This window comes from Anticarsia gemmatalis, chromosome 17 (genome assembly GCF_050436995.1).
Source record: "Anticarsia gemmatalis isolate Benzon Research Colony breed Stoneville strain chromosome 17, ilAntGemm2 primary, whole genome shotgun sequence".
In the NCBI taxonomy this organism is placed as follows: domain Eukaryota; kingdom Metazoa; phylum Arthropoda; class Insecta; order Lepidoptera; family Erebidae; genus Anticarsia; species Anticarsia gemmatalis.
In genome coordinates this window covers 7,868,749-7,893,028 of record NC_134761.1, presented here as the reverse complement: position 1 = coordinate 7,893,028, position 24,280 = coordinate 7,868,749, and the positions used below count along the sequence as shown (strand labels likewise).

Sequence of the window (24,280 nt, the reverse complement as noted above, 5' to 3'; positions counted from 1 at the left end):
ATTTGACTGATAGAAGCAGACAAAAATAACTGTTGAAATTTCTAAGAGATTTCTATCTTTAAAAGTTGCCTTAACTGACGTGTATCTTATCTGATGAGTAATTTGATTTAAATTTCCTTGATAAAAATCGAGACAAATTGTTGTATTATGACATTGATAACTATCAGCGTGAACTAATCTAGTAGGAAATAGAGATCTCTAGATACTTAGTCAAAGTAGATACATATAAACATTATATCACGCTTGTGGTACCCGAAGGTGTTGTGTGTGTAGCCATTAGCAAAGCTGGTCCTATGCAAGAAGGGGCGAGCCTATTGCCACATACTGGGCATGTTACCAAACGCCGAACTACTTTTGAGAATTATCTCAAATTATAAAAATAACTGTGGTTAGGTACCATTCGGATACTCTACCAACCGCGCCACAGAGAAAATCAGAGGAGTGATTTCCTTCTACAATCTCCCAACGACAACAGTGCCTCCGGCACCGTAGGAGCTATTCTTGCAGTACATTTCAAATGTCAAACTTTGTCAACACTCGATCGATAGTACTGACTGCAAAAAACAGCGCTACAGTATACGATACTTAACCTGAATCAGATAATCTTAGTAGGAAAAACACAGGTGACAATGCTGACGTTGGTCCAAGATTGCACCTTGTGTCACGCTATGAGCTAATGAGGCTAAACAAAATACGTCACGAAGTTAATAGGCCATGTCTTACGTCAAACGGTCTCCTCAAATTGGCCAGATAATAATAGACTGTACTTCGCTGTTTCGTAATGTATTTTTACTGAACAAATATAGTTTTGTCTAAAAATATAAGATTTTCTCTGTTGCTAGGTTCGATGCGTGATTTATTGTGTATGGGAAAAACCTGTGCGACTATTGATAGTTGAAAAATGTATTTTTAGTGTATCCTGTCTGTTTTATTAGTATTATATTAGGATTCAGTGATCCTATTGGAATTACCATGACGGTTGAGTTTTGAGAGGCCACTAACTCTCGCCCTCAAGCCATTATTGTGGTGCAATTCGAAGAAGCTGTTAACGAAGTTTTACCTTTTTTGAACAGTCTCGGTAGGAGTAGCAAGACTACTAATACTAAAAACTAAGTACACTTCTCTTTTACTTAATAAAAGGTGAATGTTTTTGATAAGTACTTCTACCTACGCATTCAAGTAAGGGCAGGTTATATAAAAGTAAACCTAAAATACCTAACAATAAAAATATTTTTATTAAATCTGTACAATTGTTGACAATTGAGACTTCTACACAAAGTCACAGTAGAACTACAAGAGTATTTATCAAATATGTTCAACAAAGAATCGAAACAATTGGTCAGGCGGCCATTGTTGAAAAATATCGAAAGTAAACAATGGCACGCACGGCGTAGGCGCTTGTAAGAGAAACCAATTAGTTACAAACAAAGAAATATAAAAGTATGTTATTGAGTTTATTAGATGAAGGACGTCTTGAGCAGAAAATAACTTTGTTTATTAGCTTCATTAGGTTTTCTTAGAAAATGCGAAAATAAAAACGTTTAGATGAGTGTAATATCAAATTTCAAAAGTATGAAATCTGATAATTATTTAGAAGGGCTTACTAATTTTATTTAAGTATTTAGGTAAGATATTGACAGTAATTGACACACATGACTTTTTTACAGTTTATAGTATAGGATCCCGCTATATCACGCTATTTCAATTTTCTACCAAACAAAATATGTCAGTAAATATAATACAGTTTTTTTATAAATATGTCCACTAATGCCAATGAAAAGAGTTGAAAAGGTACTCTGAATATGATTCTCACCAAACTGTAAACTGCTGTAATATACTGCTAAAAATAAAAAGTTAACATAGCGTTTTTATCCCACCATCAGAAAGGAAGAAATTTACTATTATTTGTTAGAAAAAATACACAATATATTATTCAAGTATTTTCTGCTTCATTTAATACTACATTATCTTAGGTATACATTTAAATGAGACATTAAAAAATCGTAAAACCGCTAGTTGACTGCACAACAACATCATTAGTACAATAATACGTATCATTGTGAATACTATGTTAAAAACATAATGTAGTGCTAAACTAGTGATAAAATCATTGGTAGTTTCGTGCTACCGATGTCGTAAAAAAAATCTAAGATATATTTTCTAAGATATGTATTTCCCGCTGTTATATGTATGGGTAGATATTATGAATACAGGTAATGTTTGTAACACTTATACGTAAAAAATAGCTTACGGCAAACATAGTTTGTAAATTCCCGAAAATATGATGAACGAACGAAATCGTGACCGAAAGATAGAATTGACTCATTTTGTTTTGGCTTATTCATTTTTATTTTTTTAACACACTTACCTCTACGCAGTCAGAACACTGGGGTAATTTGATACTTCATAAAATGGAGAAAAAGTGATATTTAAAATACTATGAAAGATAAATTACTAATATAATAGATACACAACTAATTCATAAACTATACATACAACAATACACCAAGGATAACCAATTCATTGTATCAAGCCAGACCTGTAATTACAGTCAACTAGCCAGGAATTCATATTATATTATAACGTAGAAATTAAAAAATAAATAAATTTAACCCTTTAATGTCCCACTGCTGGGCAAGGGTCTCCTCCCGTAATGAGGGAGGGGTTAGGCCTTGAGTCCACCACGCTGGCCAAGTGCGGGTTGGGGACTTTGCATGCCCTCAATAAATGTATTAAACAAATTTTAGGCATGCAAGGTTTCCTCACGATGTTTTCCTTCACCGTTGGAGCATGTGATAATTATTTCTAATACACACATAACTTCGAAAAGTCATTGGTGTGTTGCCTCGGGTTCGAACCTGCGACCACTTGCGTGGGAGGTGCCAACTTATACCACTCGGCTATCACCGCTCCTTATCAACGTAGAAATTACAAGCTAAAATATGAAGAATCTAGCAAAATTTAAATCGCAGTCTCTTTGTTTAAATTATAATAATTACAACTAAATATCATGAATTTCAGTTAATTGTTGCTAATTTCTGTGGAACAAGGTTACATGCAAATTGTGTGGTAATTTTAAATGAGATTTAAAACCAGAATTAAGATACTTTTTATGAGGAAAAATGCTGTTAGATTTAGGACTCTTTGATATCACATGAAGAATAAATTAACATAAAGGTGGATTTAATTAGAATATATTATGACTAATAGCAGTTATATATTATGTTTTGCGTTGCATTTGGGTAAGTTTGTATAACATATGATGATGCTTCGTGAAACTCAAGGTACTGTCTAGGTGCAAAGTCACACGACGGCCTTGTTTATTAAATTGGGTCAGTTTCTAGGATACGTATAATTTTGCTTGCATTTGCAGTGCCATTTAAAATAACAGTGTCTGAGACACTATTATGAATTACCTACATATAGTCGTAAATTACTATATCATAGCTAATTAAACCAGTAATGGAAAATTCTCAGGAATCATGCAAAAACTCATCTCTCTTACAAAATACTCCAGTCAAACCGAAAGAATATCAAGCCTCCAAACCAAAATGCACCAAAAGCCAGAGACTAAATAAAAACCATCAGTCTTCATTTAAACTTTATAAAAGAAAACGTAAAGCAGATATTCATAGCTACAATATACAACAATATCCACGAGTAAGCATCGTGCTTCTAACAACCGAGTACCGTAGTATTAAAATACGTAAAATACCATAGCAACGTGCGTTCAATACGAAGAAAAACATCGGAAATATTACACTGAGTCTATTCACAGATCTGTTTACACTCTGCGTGCAATTACGACGTCATTGTATCGTGTGTGCCGACACACCGTCTTACGTCAGTTGTACGTTTTAGAGTACACGACACGATTCCGACACGGCATGGCATGTGGCTATGTACTCTACTTAGTAGTTCTAGTAGGTGTTTCATTGTCTTAAGTCATTGACTAAAAATGAATTTGGGTGACGTCAATAGCGTTACTATGGCCAAATAAAGGTATTTTTATGGAGATTGTGAGACACAGAAACATTGGAATAGATGATACATGGTCTGTGATGAAGCACTTAAGCGTTAAATAGGCAATTAAGAGAGAGAGAGAATCTTTTTAACATTATTCTAATGCAAAACATCGTCGATGTTTTGCAAATTGATTTGACACTGCCGATTGCGCCTTAGGAAAGAAAAAAATACGAAAAAGACTGCTTTTAAACACTGCAAGTTAACTTTAAAGTACTGTATCACGTGTGCTCATTAACGATAAGAATAATACTAGCAAAACCCTTTCTGTGACTGACTGCACAAGGATCAAGCATTATTTTTCAACATAACTCTACTTTGACACTATTAACTATCAGCCCAATCCTAACAAATCTACCCAAAAAATCTTTAACGTATTAAATAAAATGTCGGTTAGTATAAACAGTATCACACACCTATACAGAGAGGCAATTTGTGAAGTTACCTACAGCGTACGATGAAATGAAAATTCATAGAATTACAATTCCTACTGTGAATTACGTGAAACTTTTTACTTTTGTACATTAGTTAATTGGAATATGCTGCTTTGTGTTCTTTTGCAGGCTCATATTATGTATCTAGAGGTCATACTAATATAAATACAGTAGTATGTTTGTCCGTCTCTTCGAAACTCGATTCTTATGATTCTTGGTATGGAGACAGTTTACGCAGTGGTTAATATGGTCGTCACGCCGCTACTACTGCATCGGCAGATCGTGTGTTCGATTTCCACACCAAAAATATATTTTGTGCGATTCACAAATAGTTGTTTGTATATTTGTAAAAGCCCTTGCAACTCAAGAATCCATCTTAATTGGAGAGCCATCTTTAAAGAGAAAATAAGTTGAATACTTAAGAGTTAAATATAAACTACTACATTTTCAAAAGTCACCCCATAATAGACTCGATGAAGAGTAAGTTCTCGAACGGAGTTGCGGGAAATAGTATAATGTTATTTAGTGAGAAATTTTCCGAGGCTGGTCTTGTTTTCTGCCCACACGATTGTGATACCGTTTAGTTCGTATAATTGGATGTTACGATGTTTTTGTTATGTAGTCTCTTAATTTTGTTTCTGTGTAGGTATTTTTAGTATCGCGCTAATTATGAGATTATTATTGTAGCATGGGGATAAATAAATAAGATTTTAATACCATTGCAAAATTAAGAAGTATTGTAAGTCTTCAGTTTGATAGGTGAAAGAAAGCTTACATTGACATTTTTTTAAAACAATGTTTTAGTATTAGTGACCGAAAGGCTGCTATAGTGTAGTTTAGGCTTCTTTTACTATGCGGTCGGTAGTCCTAAGATGGTCCTTTGTAATCCATAGGATTTTAAACTTTACAGCCAAATCAGGTATTTGAGCTGCATCTGGTAAGACAGGTAGACGACTCCAACATAGTTAGAAGAAAGGTTAGGCTGATATTGATTGATCGATAGTGTACTACTGTAGTGTACTTCAGGCTCCGGCTTCAGGCTTACTATCCGGATATTGGTGATCATGAGATAGTCCTTTACAACTAAATCATTTTATTTAAGCTAAGAAGATTATAGTAGAGTATATACTATAGATCAAGATACAGACTTGCTTAAATAATTTCAGTGACAAAGTAGTTATGATAAGTTAAAGTAGAGCACCTCTACATTGTACTAAGTTTGTGAGTTTGGTGTAGCCACTTTCAAGTTGCCAGATAACATTTACATGTAGATTCATAACAACATACTAGTAACTTAGATGAGAGTTAGCACTTAGGAATTAACTCTTTTGTTAAGTTTGATATTTATACACAGTAAGTAATATTTATATCAGTATTTTTCACGAGATATTGTTTTTTACCATAGAAAAACTGGATTCTGGAAAGTAACAAACTGGATTGTTTAAACTTATATTTCAACATACATCATCAATAGTCGATAAATTTGCCACATCACATTTGATTAAAGTGTTCATTGTTTTTTGCCTTAAACTCTTAAGACAAATATAGATTACACCATAATAAAGTAAAAAATACCTTATTTATATCGTTACTACCAAAAATATGAGCGTTCAGTTACTTCAATTTCACAGATATTTTTCAATTCAGACATATTAGTACAATACTAACCTAGACACCTTCGACCCTTCTATGGTCTACAAATCCACAAGTTTCACAACACAGTAAACAGCTTAACAGTTTAGTTCGATAATTGTTTCAATAAACTCCGGCTACTTCTCAATTACAGTAAGATGGTTTAATCCGAGTGCTAAGTGAATGCTGCCAATTCCTCTTAATTCCTGAGGGAGCACTCAACGGTCTAATCAAGTGCTCCCTCTAACAGCTGGTGTAGCTTTAAATGCTTTAAAGCAAGCTAAATGGTAATGCTTTCTTCTGCTAAAAGCGTATTTAGAAAGTCACTCTACTTTCTGCGGTGGTTTGAAAACAAAGGCTTGTGCACTTTGTGTTTTGTTTTCTGAATCATTTTAGTATCTTTTTGTTTTGTGTAAGTGTCATATTGTTGGAAAATGGTACTTCCGAATCAGAATTACACTTTTTGCGCGTTTACTAGTATTAAAATTAATTATCACTTTTTCTGACGTTGAAGGAAATGTTGAATGACTAAAAGTCCCTGACGCAATTCTTGAAGGCATACAAAGTTCTCAGTGTGGACTAAAAGTATAACCCTTCCTTCATCCTGGGAAGAGAAAATTTCCCAGCAGAGGATCAGTAAAATAAAAATTATGCATTATGTCCCTCACTTTTATTAGTATATAAAGGCAGAGGCAAGAATATCCTTAGGCTAAGGTAAATATTCTCGAAATGCTTAAGGTGGGAGCTGTCAGTACCGTCGGTCTGCCGCTGACATTAGTATTTCGCACTTGTAGTGCATTTGTATTTGCGCCGTAAGCATTCAGACTATCTTTAATAAAAAGCATATTTTTGGTCCACCGAACTACAAATGTAATAATATATTTTCTGGATAAACGGCATATTTATTTTTGAAAATGACTTAACTTCTTCTGAAATTTCATACAACAATTATTCAAACCACAAACCGCTACATACGCACGAAAAGAACAAAATATCATAATGCAGTAATATTTTCGTAGGATATTTACTTTGGCTATTATCACTACCGGTAGCTGTCAATATGAGTGATATTTACATGCGTTTGTAAAAACGTAACGCGGACGTGACGTCAGAAGTCTGTGACATCACGTGACAATGAACGAAGAAGTAGACATGGTTTGGGGGACTTTTCTGTGTCTCAGCAGCTAGGTTTTTTCACTAAAGATAAGCACCTTTTTATGTTAAGTAGCTGTTTATTTAAAAGGGCTAAGATCTTTAGAACATTTAATTTAAATTTTGAAGAACTAGTAAGTTTTCTAAATGTCATAGCCACTTTAGTTTTGCAAAGGACAAAGAAATTTCATGCTTTCAAAGGTAAACCTCTAGAGAAATAAAACTACAAAACTCTCTCAAGTTTTCGATGACTTTTAAGTTATTTCTGAGATATCTTAAGTATTAACTCAAAAATATTTTTTCTGTCTTCTAAAGAAAAGACAAAAACCTTTTTTGGAGGAAATCTGGCAAAAATATGATATCATTTATTTGACCGCTACGGGATTTTTCCATGGAAAACATTTCGTTTGACCTCAAACGAGCGAGGGTAACACATGAAATATCCTTTACCCTCGGGGACGGAGCATAAATAACGTTACTAATAAGATTATCCTTCAAGACCAAACGAAACACACAATAAAATGAAAATTTCGCCTCGGGGTCATGTGCTCCTGATTTCACGATCAAAAATTATTACCTATAAACTCCAGTGTATTATTTTCGTTATAGAGAGCTTAATATTTTAAGTTACAGACATACATACATACACACATACAAACAATTATACATACATACATAGTAATATGACGCCTTTCTCCTATAGGAATAGGCAAAGAACACCACTTGATACGATCCTTACAGTGCTTACTTACTATATTTTTCATATATGCGTGAAAGAATATACATACTTTCATGTATATTATTTCAAGCAAAAGCTACACAAAGATTTTTGAAAAATTGAAGTACGCATATAGTTTATAACCTAGATTAATACATAGGATATTTTTTACTGCAAGAAATGTACTCAGGCGAACAAAGTCGCGGGCAGAAGCTAGTATAATAATATAACGAAGGCTATTAAACTGTTAATAATCCCTACAAATCACATTATTACTACAGTAAAATTATAAAGGCAACAATTTTATGGGTCGTTTTATTTAAATTTTATTAAGACCTTAGGGCTTTTAATTTCAGGTGAAAGGTGTTTGGGATATAATTATGTTTGTTGAAGCCAACGATAAGGGGACTACAAACTGTGACTGTTAGTCATAAGGCCAATATTTTGGTGAAAAGTTTTAATTGACTTTTTTGTTTAGTACTCTGCAGGACCTTTGGGAAGCTGCCTAGCAGTAAACTGCGTATCATACAATTTTTTACATATACATTACCTATATAAAATCACATCGTTTTTTCGTATAGGTACCAAAGAGCGCCACTTGCAACGATCCCTACAAACTCCTTTTGCTTCATTTACATCCATGCATCTTGCTTTATTATTTCAAGATTACGATGATGGTAAAACATCTTTCTCGGTACACCCAAAGAAAAAATGCATAATTTTATTTACGTGTAACAAACGCCTAATGCAAAAGTATGGACCTGTGGCGCGTTTTTCTATAGTCGGCTCTATCGAGTACCGAGTGCTTGACATTTTAAATGTACTTCAAAATTTGTTCCTTCGACAGCCGCCAGAAATGCTGAACAAATTTTTGATACAAATCGTATCGATAGTTAGTCGGTTTTCGATAGTCGAAAGAGATAAAGAATCGCATACATTACATTCATATGAACTGGTTGGAAATCGAAATAAATCATTCATTTTTAACTATGCTAGTGTAGTAGCTAGAACTAATAAGATGATTTCTACATCCTTTGATACATTAGGTTCATTAGTCAGTCTGAATAGATATCAAGTCTGATCTAATACCTAGGTACAATACATGCTAATCTAATTAATGAGTCTGACTTACGATTAACGCCTGATCCCGTTTGTTAGCAATTATGCCAGTCAGCGACTTGAACGCGGCATACACGTGTATGTCTAGGAACTTACGTATGTATGTATATTATGACTTGCTAGCATATTGGCATAGATCCGGGTATAGTACAATTTTATCCCTTTGCCATACAAAACTTGTGCCGACAGTTAAGTTAAGCACTAAAAAAATATCCAGTTTTGTTTAGTTGTTTAAAAGTTATGCCGCATAACTTTTGAACACCTCATACTCATACATTTAAGTGATAATTTAAGTAATATTTTCATAAAACAAAGTAGCTGTAGCAAATAGGAAGCCGTCCATTGAATACGCCTGCGGGTTACTAAAAGACTTTGATACCCCCTTCGGCCGTACCTTACATACAACGCTCATTACTAAGTTGTAGGACTATATAACTGGGATAATTGTATTGAGATTAATGGTGAGATAACCCGGTTTCTATAATTTCTGGGCCTGATTTACATAGAACATGTATTTGTTAGGAATTGATGGAGATTAATGGTTCGTCAGTGATGGAAACTATTTCTATGTATGCTGACAAGATACCTATATTACATAGCTTAATATGGTTACTGTTTAATCTTAAACAATTCTCTTATAGTATTTTTTTTAAAAATAATTCTACAATAATAATATTTTTCATTTCGTTCTGCATACAGAAAGTCTTAGGCCAAGTAAAATATTATTATCTATACCATTAATTTACTTTTAAAACTAAATAAACCTACCCAAATATGTCGAAAACAATTTAAATTGGAAATTCTTATATAAAAATACCAGCAATTTACCAAACCAATAAGTCTCACTCAATTAGATAAAATAAAAAAACGATGCAGAATATTTTTCACAATATTAATGTAAAATCATAAAATGTATCAAATCAATTAATCGCGTGTTTATTAAATTAAGCATAAAATTAAATAATTGTACGAATAATTTCCGTATTATTGCTGATTGTATTTTTTTTATAATTGAACGATTTTACAAATCGTCGTTTTACAACACTTTGTTACTTGAAATCTGAAAATGAAGATATTCGTGTGGGTACGCAATTTATACATTTAAAACAGTAATAAATATAAGTACATAGGTATATTTCAGTATAGAGCTATTAGAGAGAGCAGTGATAGCCGAGTGGTATAAGTTGACACCTCCCACGCAAGTGGTCGCAGGTTCGAACCCGAGGCAACACACCAATGACTTTTCCAAGTTATGTGTGTATTAGATATAATTATCACATGCTCCAACGGTGAAGGAAAACATCGTGAGGAAACCTTGCATGCCTAAAATTTGTTTAATACATTTATTGAGGGCATGCAAAGTCCCCAACCCGCACTTGGCCAGCGTGGTGGACTCAAGGCCTACACCCTCCCTCATTACGGGAGGAGACCCTTGCCCAGCAGTGGGACAGTAATGGATTAAATTTATTATTATTATTTTATTATAGAGCTATTCATATTCAATTTACTGGAGACTGTGTGATTTATTATTTTTGTTAAAATGATTAAACGCTATAAAATTTTATGTATACTGTATATCCTGACGATTCGGCGCACGGTTGGGAGATAGATAACCTATGTAGTTATTTGTGTTTGCGATAGCTATAAATCTTTAGATTTATATTTTTCAAATTAAACTACATCTGAACATTTGTACATATGAAATCCAAGGGCAAAGTAATAACCAAGTATAACATTTTTTTACAGTGCCTGTTGCTCTGTGCTCTAATAGAAATGAAAACAATATATGGCAAAAAGAAGCATAACAAAGGTTTGGGGAAACCAGATTCATCATGGTACCACATTGATAGTTGGAGTCAGTACCAAGTGCCAGTTCCTGTCCACAAAGACGACCTAAAGCAAATCCTGCTAAAGGTAGCTGAGTATAAAAAAGCAGAATACTGCCCTTTCAAAGATGTTAAGAAATGCCAAAAGGACAATAGTATGCAAGAAGTAGTTGCCGAGATCGTGAAATTAAATTTGGATAAAACTAAAAGTTTGAAGCCTCCCGTACCACCGGTGTAAGTTTGTACTAATAAAATGTTATAATCACTAATTTATTTGTGTACTTAAAATATTGTTGTGCAAATAAATAATGCCTAGCATTACAAAATTGTGTGTATTACTTTAACTTTAAAGTAAGGAATGTACATAATATGGCTAGACAGTGACGAAAACGAGTGTTAAAACAATGTTGCAGGTTATCTATACTTAATTACAATAAATCTGTAGAGAGGTCAGTTCTCTATTAAAAAAAAGTCAATGGAGAATGTTAAGAAAGGGATACTGATACCGAATCTGAAATAAAATACCAAGTTCCAACTCACCAGATATCCGCTTTATATGGAGCTGGGTCGCAAAATTGTTCCCCATTTGGGAGACATAGCTGTCTTTCTTGCTGGAGAGTTGGATGCTGAAGCCATCGGATTCTACCGAGGCTCTGGGAGCCTTGGCTGCTTGGACTGCCTTGTTGCAGACCGGGGTCGGAGCTACCTTGGCCAGGGCAGCTTCCTGAGACCCCGTGCTGTCGCGGCGACGGCTTTTATGATCGAGAAGCATGCTCGGGGTGCAACCCATATTGGCACTACACTTTGGCACTGACACGATCACTGAACCATTTTGGCATTGTTTTACCTGGAACAAAAAATACAACATTAGCATATTTGAGCACATGATTATAGGTATTACTTATGTGTTGCTTGAAGTTCTCTGCTAGGAATTTGCATTGGAATATGTTATGGGAAGCGGTGCCAGAAAACAAAATAGTTGTCTTTTTATGGTTTTTATAGATAGAAAAACTTCGTAGACTCACTGGGCTTTTTTATGTTTTACTGTGGTTTGTATAAAACCGGACCTTCCGAAGTGTCTATTGGTAGGGACTTGAAGAAGCCTATGCTTAACAGTTGGTAGCAATAGTCTATATACGTATATATAAATTTGACGTTTACAGAGGCATATAAAAACATTAGAATGAAACAATTTCGTCACAATTTAATTAAATTCCGCTTCGTATTACGATTTATACTTTAACGGTTCATTTTGTTCATAAAGAATTATTTCCTTAAGCTTTTTTATTGTCCTGTTTCGATGTCAGAGACAGAAAATAAGTTTCCACGAGACCAGAGACAATAACAAAAGGAAAAAGAAATGATTTTAATGCTCGAAGTATTGTCTGATAGTTCCTTGTTAACATTGTTATAAAAAAAAACTAATTTAATGTCGTAAGCGGATTTTACTCAAGCGATGTAAGAGATAAAATAATTTTTGTACTAGTTCCATAATTGTTATTATTTTATTTTCTTTTCGTGTTTTTGTGAGTTACATGGCGAAATTTGGGATTGTTTAATATTGAATAGTATTAGTCGACCAGGAGTAGGTATAAGTATTTATGAGTACATACGAGTATAATCTCATTTTTTCTTAACTCAAAACTCATAATTTAAAATATGAACAAATAACCGAGTTTAGTAGTACCGAAAATGTTATTTTCTTACTTAAAAGACCTTATGTGTTACTACAATATCTTGACCTGATTACAGTTGTTTGTTTTAACCTGCTAATCAGAGAACTTGAGAGTAATAAAATCTACCCACCTCTCATAGAACTCTAGGATTTTAGGATTTATTTTCCAAATACTTTAAAACAATTATTTGGCTCGGAGTAAAATACAACCAAAAAAACCTGTTTAAAAGTTAACTAGAACAACTCATACGAATATTCAATAAAAACCAGTCGTATAAAAAGATTGTATGTATCTTTCAAACAGCGGTAAGTAGAAAGATACTTATTATGTCCGTCATGAAGTAACAAAGTTTTGTTGATATATCTTTGTATCGCTTGAAAACTTGCGCCTGTCGTAATATTGCTCAACTACTTATACTCTTACAAAGCAAGTTTTTTAATTATAACTTGTAATATGTTCTTTCTTTGTTCTAAGAGGTTTATTCATTAAGCTACTGCTCTACTAGCTGAAGATAAAATCTTGAAAAGGTTTGATGTTTCATCAATCATTCTTTTGGTTATCCAGTTTATTGTTCAAGCTGCTTGATGGCCTTTGGCGTAGCTTAATGGCTGTTACCTTAATTGTCCATAGCTAGGACTAAATAGCTCAAATTCGGAGCCACTCATCTATGGAATGTTTGCGTTAAAAGTTTCAGTCTCTAATCGCCTAGCGATCGTTAACCGCTTAGTGTTTAAGTAGACACCTTATTTACAGCAGTAACAATAATTCTACAATACGCTTTGTGGCTATTATGTTTTACTGTAGGATAGTGACTAGATAGCGAATATTATGTCGTATGTCCTATGTACGAAAATAACTTGAAATCAATACTCTTCACTCTTCAATTACATTGCAATTGTCTCGATACCAATATCGATTGAAACCTTAGTAATAAATCAGATACTTTTCCAGAATCATATTTCAATTTATTGCAGAAAATGGCTGTACTGTGATTAAAACCAAAGTTACCTATCTGTTGTTCTCGCAAATAATTTAAAAAAAAAGTTTACCAATTTAAAAACACCTTCTAAATCATGCTTGACAAAAATGTACGTGAAAATCCGTAAATAAATATCTTGTATCAATTCTATTCGAAAGGTTTGCTCACTATTAAAGGCCGAGATTTCCTCGTCTGCCTTTAGGCGGCTGTGAGCCCTCCAGGCAAGGTATGTAAAGTAAATATTGAGATGAAATCAGCCTTTTAATGGAGGAAAAGGGACAGTGAATTAATCAGGAAGCAACCTTACGTTTATTGTAGAGGTAGGGATGTTAAAGGCGAATTTCGTAGAATACGAATTGATTGCGGCTGAATCTTCAATGGCACTGTATAAAAATGCGACACAATGGAGTTTGCATTTCGAAATCTGTAATTTACCATTATGTTTTTTCTTCTTTTAGCCACATTATTCTTTCTCACATTGCTGTCTTTAAAATAGGTATAGGGTCCCAAAAATCATATAACAAACCGCGTGAGTACATTTGCATTATCATATTTTGTACATATTATATACATATACATTAACATATTTTTATTGACATGAATACGTCAACTACATATTATTATACTTACTACTCGAATAGCATCATATATTATCAACCATGCAGGACAATGCAATGGGGCCAAATACTACTTAAAAGCCTACAAATATATTTAATCAAATACCGTCATTGCTTTTGTCACTGAACTTATGAAAGTATCTGATTTAATAAGAACAGTGCATTTATTACTGCAGACGTCATATCAGAATAAGTAAAGTGGCCATTACGTCGCAAACCGTTAGCCTTATTCTCTTTTCCCCTAACTCTTTAGGGGAAGAGGGAGCGAGGCTGTAGTAAAAGGAACCGTCTACCAGTTTTGATTTATTGATTGATTGAAGATGTCTATAGATACAGAGAGGTTTTAGATTTTATTCGTTCAGGGTTCGCTCTCAGAGGAGATTAAGAGATTTTATTGGAAGGATTGGCTGGAAAGTTCATGCGCGAATTTACGGGTTATTACACATTTTTCACTTATTGATCGTCTGATAAGGTATTGCAAATTTTTCTTGGGTTATTTTGTGCTGATAAAAATACCGTGTTTAGTTTGTGTAAGTGTGACTATTTATTTGTAGTGGTGTTAGATAAAAGTTATACAGTGTATAGGTCACCTAAGTTTGAAATAAGTCTTATCCATAAGAGACGAAACTTAAATGCAATATTTATCAATGTTAACGAGACGAACAAAAATTTTTTTTTTCTAATACTAGCGTACCCGATAGACGTTGTCCTGTCTACACGTCTTTAATTTGAAAATTTTAAACTTTTTTACATTGTCCAGCGGACAAAATTGTGAATCTAAACCATTCTCAGATCCCGTTTAACACACAAAAAATTTCATCAAAATCGGTCCAGTCGTTTAAGAGAAGTTCAGTGACATACACACTTACAGAAGAATTATATGTATAAGTCAAAGTCAAATATTCTTTATTTCATAAACTTTAACAAGTATTTGAAATCGTCAAAATATTTTTTATCTACCACCGTTTCGGAAAAGCTGTTGCTCGTGAGAAGAAACGGCTAAAGCAGCACGTATAAAGATTATTATAATAAATGCAATTGATGCAGATAAACAATACCATTATTTTTAAACCGTCCAAATTTTCTAACTTTACACGAATTCTGATTGCAGCTATACGAAACGAAAATCTATCAGACGTGGGATATTTCCTATAGCTAGTCTTCTGTTCTATAACCTCAGCACTTTCCAATATAAACGTTACAACACAACTATCAAAGCTCTTCAATCTTGCATTCGTAGAATCTGTTCCAACAGCACTAACAGTTAGACAGATTGCTTTCATTAAGATCTCAAGACTCTTATCTTATTCATAGTGCTTCTCGGTCTAGACGCATTATAGGTTTCACCGCTTTTGTTTGAAATGCTCACAATTGAACCTAAGAGCTGGTTAAATATTCAAACAATGCTGGTTTGAAGGAGCGATGCACTGATATTGTACGGCTGAAATTAATTAGCTCCAAGTTGAGTCTTAGTATTTTCAGATGCATAATTCTGAGGAATGTATGTTTTATTTGTAAAAGTAAGGCTTAGTTAGAGTTAAGAATAATTTGATATCGTATGAAATTATTCTTGGTGTTTACATATAATATGTTATTTTCTTAGGTACGTGAAATGTGTGCAAAAATTAGTGTTTGTGTTTTACATGCCCAAAAAAACAGGTGTAGAAATGTAAAAAGGCTGCGCGTGGACTAAATAAATTGTGATTTTTAAATTTCAACGATACACGTCGAAATAAAGTTTTCCCCTTTTGTAATAACTTAGGCTTTTTTATTATAACAGTGTTGTGTCACGAAATTTTCTATATTTCCGCTTAATTATCGGAGGGAATGTTGAAATGTTCGCGGTTCGCCGCTCCTACGGTCGGGGCGATGGGTAACGACCCTTAATGAGCGTGCGGACGAACAAACAGTAATCCTTAGAGAGTTTTGTATTATTATTTTAGATTTTATATTTATTTTCAGCGGTTTAATGACTTGGGAATTAACTGTCAACAGGTTTGGGACTTTATTTTATTACTGGGTTATATACGAATGTGTAACTTCCGATTTATGTAGATTTTGTGACTTCAGGGAGTTTTTTACTTTGCACCTGGTATAATAATATGGTAATAAATTCCCTCTCCTCTCACGTGGGACCAATGCTAACGAATGGTAAGGTTAAATGTGGTTATATTTTATACACCATAAAATAAATACACACATCATCACACCTGATATTATAACAATTATCGTTCCATGTAATAGAAGGCGAGTCTATTGTTGCTGAGCAACTATTAAACAACAATTTTTTTTTAATGCGTTAAAAAAGTCTAAGTCTAAGTACTTTGCCCGACCCGGGAATTGAAAGAACTTATGATCAATAGTTCGAAAACCTATACCGAGGTAATCTATACTAATATTATAAAGCTGAAGAGTTTGTTTGTTTTGAACGCGCTAATCTCAGGAACTACCTATCCGATTCGAAAAATTATTTCAGTGTTGGATAGTCCATTTATCGAGAAAGGCTATAGGCTATATATAACATCACGCTACGACCATTAGGAGCAGAGTACCAATAAAAAATATTACAAAAACGGGGATAATTATGACCCATTCTCTCTTATGTGACGCAAGTGAAGTTGCGCGGGTCTGCTAGTCATTCTATAAAACTAATGATAATGCATATAATAATGTAAGAAAGTAACATGTCCAATTCTAGATAGCACAGATATAGACATAGAACAGCCACGAGCGTCTCATAACTTTCCTTCATGTTGGTCGTATCGATAGGTGTGCCTGCAAATATACGCTCAGTACACGTAGTAAACTAGTGATTAAATGTACTGCCTTTTGGAAACTTCCACTACACGATCATGTTTCTATTAAAAGTGTAGTTCTATTTAGAAGTTAACTGTTAAATAACATACCCCCGATTTCTCTTACGTTTAGCGGTAGTTTGTCTATTCGATAGCGTTAAAACTCATATAAAAAAACGCTATTGAATAGATAAACTACCGCTAAATGTACCTCAGAAACCGGGGGATAGTCAAATAAGGCAGTAACTGTAAAACTTAACGCCGCTACGTCTGTGTCGTGGGTTTGATTTCTTGCTCGGAGCTAATATTTTAGGGATCCATTAATAGTTGTAACAGGTCTGGTTGTACTTGCTATGAGTTTTTTGTCGGTTTATAAATACCGAGAATTAATAGCCATAGTCTTCTCATAAGGCTTTACCCCCTTTCCGAGCTTATAGTAGATTCAGTAATTGTAACGACTATTATAAGTGTCAATATTTGACTTAATGAATAAATAAGATATAGAATACATGGATTTTTACCTTTTATAACTAGTGAGCTAAAAAAACCGTGAAGATTTTGAAAATTGTAAGACGTTCTCTCTCAAAATTCGTATTTACGCAGAAAATCAAAGAACCTCACCAAAGCACACACATGTTCAAGTTCCTCTCCATTCCACACATTGTGGTTCCCTTTAATTTCCATTAGACAGAATTATTTCCATGATCCCACCCTAAATAGTCACAATGTAAACAACAATAAATTCACTTTTCTTAAGAAATACGACGAAGAAATCCACATACTCTAATTAAAATATGTTTTCTTAAAACCTACACACATTTCGCGGAACAACGCTGAACAACTTACACACGCGTAGTTCAATAACGGCATAAGTACCATTTAAATTATATTTTTATGTAATTTTAATTTATATTTTTTATATATTTTTATAGTAGCTTACTTTAGCAAAAATATTTTTAATCAATTGTAAATATTCTTGTGTAAATAATAAAGTATTTGAAAAGTTAAAAAAATACAAGTAAACATACGATCAATATTTTCCTTAAATTGTAACGTTGAATGAATATTTTGTATAACAAAAAGATTAGTGGCGCCACAAGTTCTATATATCGCCAATGAAAAAACCAGTATAAATAAATTCCTTTACATCATTTTTACAACCAATCAGAAAAACAGAACTTATATGATATACAGTGTTTCGGCTTTCTTGAAAAGTGCGTTTATTCGACTTGCGCCTTTACAATGCCAGGCGTACGAACTGAAACAACGTGAGGGAAGGAGGAAAGTAATGGGATTTCATGTAATATGGTAAATTTCATACGAATGCGAGAATTAATGCAATGACATTTAGAACAATGTTCATTTGTTATTTATATTTGTGGGCTGAAGGAGATAATATTTTGTTAAACATGTTATAAGTATTATATCATGAGGGAGCTTTTTGATTATTAATTATCATGATGCCATTACTGTTTTCAAAACCGTGATAGATTTTTGACGATTTCTTACTAAATAATTACAACAAAAGTTTATCGATATATTAAGAGTTAAAAGTTTTTGCCGTGCAAACCTCATATTTGCCCACTTCTATAAAAAAAAGATTTAGATAAATAAATGGTTTTCAGTTGAAAAATCGCAAATAACAATTTTGAAAATTAATAAAGAGAAAAAAGAGGTCAAAAGATTAATTAAAATGTTAATAAAACAAAAATATATTTTTAAATTTACTTTGTTTCATTTTCAAGAGAATCTTAATCTAAACTCCGAAATCGCAATTCAAATCTGTGCAAAAAAATCAACTAGCCAAAGACCAACGACATCTGTTAAGAAATAATAATTTATCTCAATAAGAAGATTCAATACTATATAGAAAGAAAAGCAAGCTATTTGTGCGTTATCTAAGAAAGTTGTAAAAGACAATTAACAAGATAAGTCGGCCATTAGTGTGAATCGATTACCCTGTTTAACGGTAAAAGGTGGGAGGATGCGTTGGTTAATAAACACGTGAGCTTCTCTAATCGCTTCTGGAACAGTTTTTAATGTAGGGACTTGAAGAAAACGAGCAGAATTTGCATACAAGTGCAAGTATTTTATATTAGGTATTTTTGTGTACTCCTTCGGCCGTCGTGTGAACTTAATCCATAAATGTGATCACGGCTAAACAAATAAACTTATTTTATAAAAGTTAGCACAGAGATTTAATCTAATCATAATTATCAGCAAAAAGAAACTACAGGCATGAGCTAAAGAGGTGGGGTGCCTTATGCTTCTCCACTGAATCTCAACATATTATCTGTCTAAAATTATAATTATTGGAAGTAGAACAGTTTTAGCGATGTGATGAACATTTAAACCTTGGCGTCAAAGGTGTCATCAAATTAGTACTTTAAGAGTTCAATATTTTATATTAGCTTTCAAATAAAATCTATTAAATAAACAGTTTCTAATGAACCGCAACAATATCGTATCAATATTCAACTCATATAATAATTATACAATTGATAGGATATTTTTCAAGCTGTGCACGTGTGACTTAGTATTATGGGCACGTGCTACCAACGGTTACTGCTCTCTAAAAGGCATCTATTAAACTCAAAATATGACTATTGAACTATCATACTGGCCAATGACAATGCTAGAAAAAAAAAACACTGTCCCACTGTTGGACAGTCTCCAGACAGTAGCGAGATTTTCTGCAGACGGTAATATCGAGTATTGATAGTTTGACATTCAAAATGTACTCCAAAATTTGTTCCAACGGTATCCGCTAGAGGCACTGTTCAGTTTTTAATACAATATTAGTCGATAGTCGGCTGTCAATAGTGGTCGGAAATCGCCTCTATGATTAAGACAGGTTTAAGATTGAAGTCTACAAAGCTAGTTAAGTGCGGATTGGGGACTTTTCTTAAAGCATTCTTTTAAGAGCTCGAAGGTTCCGCGCAATATATTATTCTGCATTAGCGAGTGAATTCTTCTTCTGAAAATATACATACAGAAATGGGGAGAAATTCAGTGACGTGTGCTGTGTATGTTATACTGTCTATCACTGGCTTTATACCTAAAAAATGTGAAGTGTTAAAAAATATAAAATGTTCAAAGGCTGTTGTATGTTTTGTCAAACTTCGTTAAAAAAAGCAACTCACTTTCGTCGCTTTTAGTTTAACTTTATATTTTTAACGTAGTTTTTTCGCTCCATCTACGTAAAAAAATAAAGCATTTGTCTGCGTTTTAAATCTACGAAGCATTTTATTTTTGTAATTACTTTCATTGAGATATAAAAAAACATTTTTAAATAACCATTCTCATATTTCTTTTAATAACGCTGGATAAAACATGCGTTGAATCAAACAGAAAATACTAGAATCAAAATCACAAGTAATATTTTTATATTTTGTTCGCACTTTGGTAGATATTCATTTTGATATTTCATCGTACTAAAGCCCCGGCTCAAGCTTACCCGTCTGCAGTCATTTATTGATATTCCCCGTCACCAATAGTGAGACCCTTGACCCGCACATAAACCCGGGAAAGAATTCGGCCATCATAAATTTGTCACCACACTGTTTACGACAATAGCTTCGTTCATTTCTTTTGGCAGCTTTAGATGGTTCACATGGAAATATATTTCAACAATATTTTTCTTAAATTTATTCAAATATTAGTCATTTTACTTTATAAATTGACAAAAAATTACCACCTAGCCTAAAAGAATTTTCATTTTCTGTCTGTGCAGTTTTGAAATATAAAACATACTATACCTAAGGTATACGGTTTAATAGTAATAAGAAACCTAAGAACGCGGATTAACCGTTGACTAACACAGCCAACGTTTTATAGTTTTACTTAACCTTAAGATTAACAAAATTAAATATTTAGCTGTAACAGCAAATCACACAAAACTATTACGCGCAACAGCACAGACACTGGCTATCAAATACTGTAGAAATACCTTTGTCCGTGCTCCATATCTGTAGCTAAAATCGTAACCAGTCTTCATTACATTCATACGAACAAGAATAAGTCTCGTATTCTCGTTTTTTCTGATGAAAAGATTTTCATGATCTTATGAGGGATGTTTTCGTCGAAACTTTTTATACACATTGTTGTTTGCGGCTTATTTCAGTGACTTTTACTAACGTAATTAGGCTGTTTCTTCGTGTTTTTCCACGGTCTAAACGATGTTGGTGTAATATTCCACGTGTATATTATTTATTCGTCTACTTATTACGATAAATCCTTTGTAATGTTACTAAATTATTTTAGTCGGATGAAAATGTGAGGTACCTATAAAATAAATTAACTGTGTCTGAAAATAAATATGTAAATATAAGTAATAAGAATAAACCCTGTAACTATACCACTGTTGGACTAAGATTCCCTCCCGAAATAAAAAAAAAATAAGACATGAGTCCACTACGCATGCTAAGTGCGAGTTGGGTACTTTGCAATCCCTTAAGAAGAATAAATGATAAGAAAACGGCCCAGAATAACACTATTTGATAAAAAGACTTACCAAAATATCAATGCAATTTTGCTTTATCACCTCTCCTATAATAATATAAAAAACTACCAAAATAACCTATAAAACTGATCACATAACACCATTAATATAAATGAGGTGACAAAGCAACAAACCGCTTCTTCATTAGAGGTTATGAAAATGAACTTTTAATCAATATTGTAAACGTACCCTCTTTGTTCGTGGCCAGTCAGTCAGCTTTTTAATTAATTCTATGACGGGGCAACTAAGGCATAATGTCACGTTGTTTTTTTAAACTTTTTTAATATGTGTGGATGTTTGTCGTGTTATGAGTGACTGTGATTAGAGTACTGAAAGTTTAATTTAATTAGTTGAATGTATACAATTTGTTAAATAATAAAACTTTGTATAGATGACGTTTATTAAGCTCGTGAGTTTGGTATATTTTATTATTTACCTGAGTTTAGACTTTCCAAAGATTAAGAGAAAACTTAGAGATGACCTTTAGAATACTCATGATAAGAAACCTTCGAAACATGTAGAGTTTAAAAAAGTGCTTAACGCTTAAATTACATTTCGAATTCATTGATAACATATGAAATTTTCAATAAAATTCAGTAAAAACCAACTGAAATTTGTTTCGTTACATTTAAAACGTTCTGCACAAAAGTTCCAGTGATGCCCGTTAGAGGCGCTTATAATATTTTCATGCAAGATATCTCGATAGCGAGCCGTTTGTCAAAGTGGTACAAAATCGCGCTACTGTTAAAGCCGCTCTAACGTATATACTTAGACGAATAATACCTATTATTTACCATTCTAACACTGCATTATATAATTTAAACACATATCCAAATCACAGCACACAAAGGAGAGTGAAACCTCATGTCTCAATGTCTCTCAGTCACGTAGGACATCGTGATAGGAATATCCGCGGTGCATTCTGATGCAGTTCACACACGTGCTATGAACTCTGTTATGTGGATACATGGAGATTATGTGTCAACGCTCTCATCGCTTATTATATTCGAAATGTATTATTGTTACCGTTAGTGGTTAATCTGTTGTCAAAGATTCGTTTCCTTTTTTTATTTTACCAGGTTAGAGATTGACTTTGAAAAAAGGAATATTAGAATAGTGTGTACAGAGGTCTATTTGGTTTTAAAGTCGCTTTCCCAACGCTTAAGACATCAGTCATTTCACGTACCTATGTTATTTTCTTTAACATTATTTGAGAGAACCAGAGAGAGCCAACAGTTTTAGTAATTTTACACAACAGACATAACCACCATTAAAAACTACTCCAAACATGTTTAAAAATTTTCCGAAACCTAAAATAAACTATGAACCGCATAAAATCCATAATTTCATTATTAATTGAGGTTAAATCATTGAACGCTTCTGACGTCATTATGTCACTCGGCTAAAAATTTACATCGGCACGTTTCAGCCTTTACCTATTTTTAAATTCACCCTTTGTATGACGTCATCCAGGTCATAATAAAAGGCTCGCTTTTAATTTATTCATTCGGTCTCCAAAACAATGCAAATATTATTCATATACCTGTGTAAACTCCCCCGCTTTAGGGGTGTTTCATACGCAGGCAGAAGTTGAGCCGCAAACTTTAATTGAACAAACATTTAGCAAGTTTGTCACCAGTCTTTTTCTAACTTTTCTTTATTTTTACTAAGAGTACAAATTTTTGCATTGGTTGAGATTTTTTGTAGACAAATCGTGGTCATACTTTAATATCTTTTCCTTCAAATATTGAAATAAATTCGCCTAATAATTATATAATATTTGTTTTTTTGTATACTAACTCAATGACATAAAGAGAAACGACTGTGTATTTGGCAGTATGGCAATTACTAAAAAAAAATCACTGTCGGATATCGCCATGCAATAGAAATAACAACAAAATTATTAACTTTTTATTAGCTGTTTTCAAGTTTTTAAAACTAGTTGTTATACATGCGGATTATAATTCTCAGTAATACTAGTCATAGTAATTTCTAACACGCTACCGACTATTAGAAATGGAGCTAACACTTCCTTCATGTATACCGTTCATTTGCCTGGGAAATACTAGGAAACTTAATCTAGAATTAAATATTCAAGAAGGTTATTCCGAGTACAAGATACACGGTTTTTGATTAAATGTTTGAGGTCAGTGTCTGCAACGAGCATGAATTACACTAGGAAAATCTACGTAATAGAGAATTCAAGTTCGTAAAAGACCGGAGCGGCACGAGCCAGCTAGAACTACTAGTACATCCATATGAAACTTCTTCTTCTTATCGTGCTTTTAGTAGTCAACCTAGTGTCAAAGTTGTTCAAGTCGCCCGAAGTCCTTTAATGCAGAATATAATTATGACATATGGAACTAAATCATGCATGAAGCAATACACCATGCGTATCCTTCCATAGCGTTTTGATTTAGGAGTACTATGTGGTCACAGACTATCCGATACGGATCTCAGATCTCAGTGGCATTTTTTATTCCTGTCAAAATTAAAGTTTTGAAGCATTGTCACTTAGTAGCTGTATCGTTTATTGGCAGCTTCCAATGAGCAACATACTGTCTGCACAATACACAGCGACCTTATTTTTCTTGCGATGTCCGAGTGTAATTTAATTATATAAAGTGCTCTTTATTCTCAATCAGGCAAATTGATTTCAATTTTGGTTTTAAGATTAAAACTGGAATTACGTGATAGATCGTAAATTACGTCATTATGAAGGAAATTGGTGTCCTTTCAATACTTAGGGAAGTAGGGTAATGGTAACAATTATGTCATAAGCTTTCCAATTGTTCTAATTTTGGTAAC

At 33.3% G+C, this 24,280-nt stretch overlaps 2 protein-coding genes across 3 annotated transcripts in view; one reads left to right on the top strand and one right to left on the bottom strand.

Annotated features, from left to right (window-relative positions):
* Positions 1-24,280, bottom strand: part of Pde8 (phosphodiesterase 8) — a 233,333-nt gene that overhangs the window by 146,991 nt on the left and 62,062 nt on the right. For both annotated transcript variants that reach the window (XM_076124910.1, XM_076124911.1), the window contains exon 2: positions 11,445-11,751. In XM_076124910.1, the coding sequence (XP_075981025.1) occupies positions 11,445-11,694 (250 nt within the window). In that variant the 5' untranslated portion in view covers positions 11,695-11,751. The remainder of the gene's footprint in view (positions 1-11,444; positions 11,752-24,280) is intronic.
* LOC142980133 (uncharacterized) lies at positions 10,088-11,224 on the top strand. Its single transcript, XM_076125442.1, has 2 exons — positions 10,088-10,162; positions 10,825-11,224. Exons 1-2 carry the CDS (start codon positions 10,145-10,147, stop codon positions 11,140-11,142), a joined length of 336 nt encoding a protein of 111 aa, XP_075981557.1. The 5' UTR covers positions 10,088-10,144; the 3' UTR covers positions 11,143-11,224.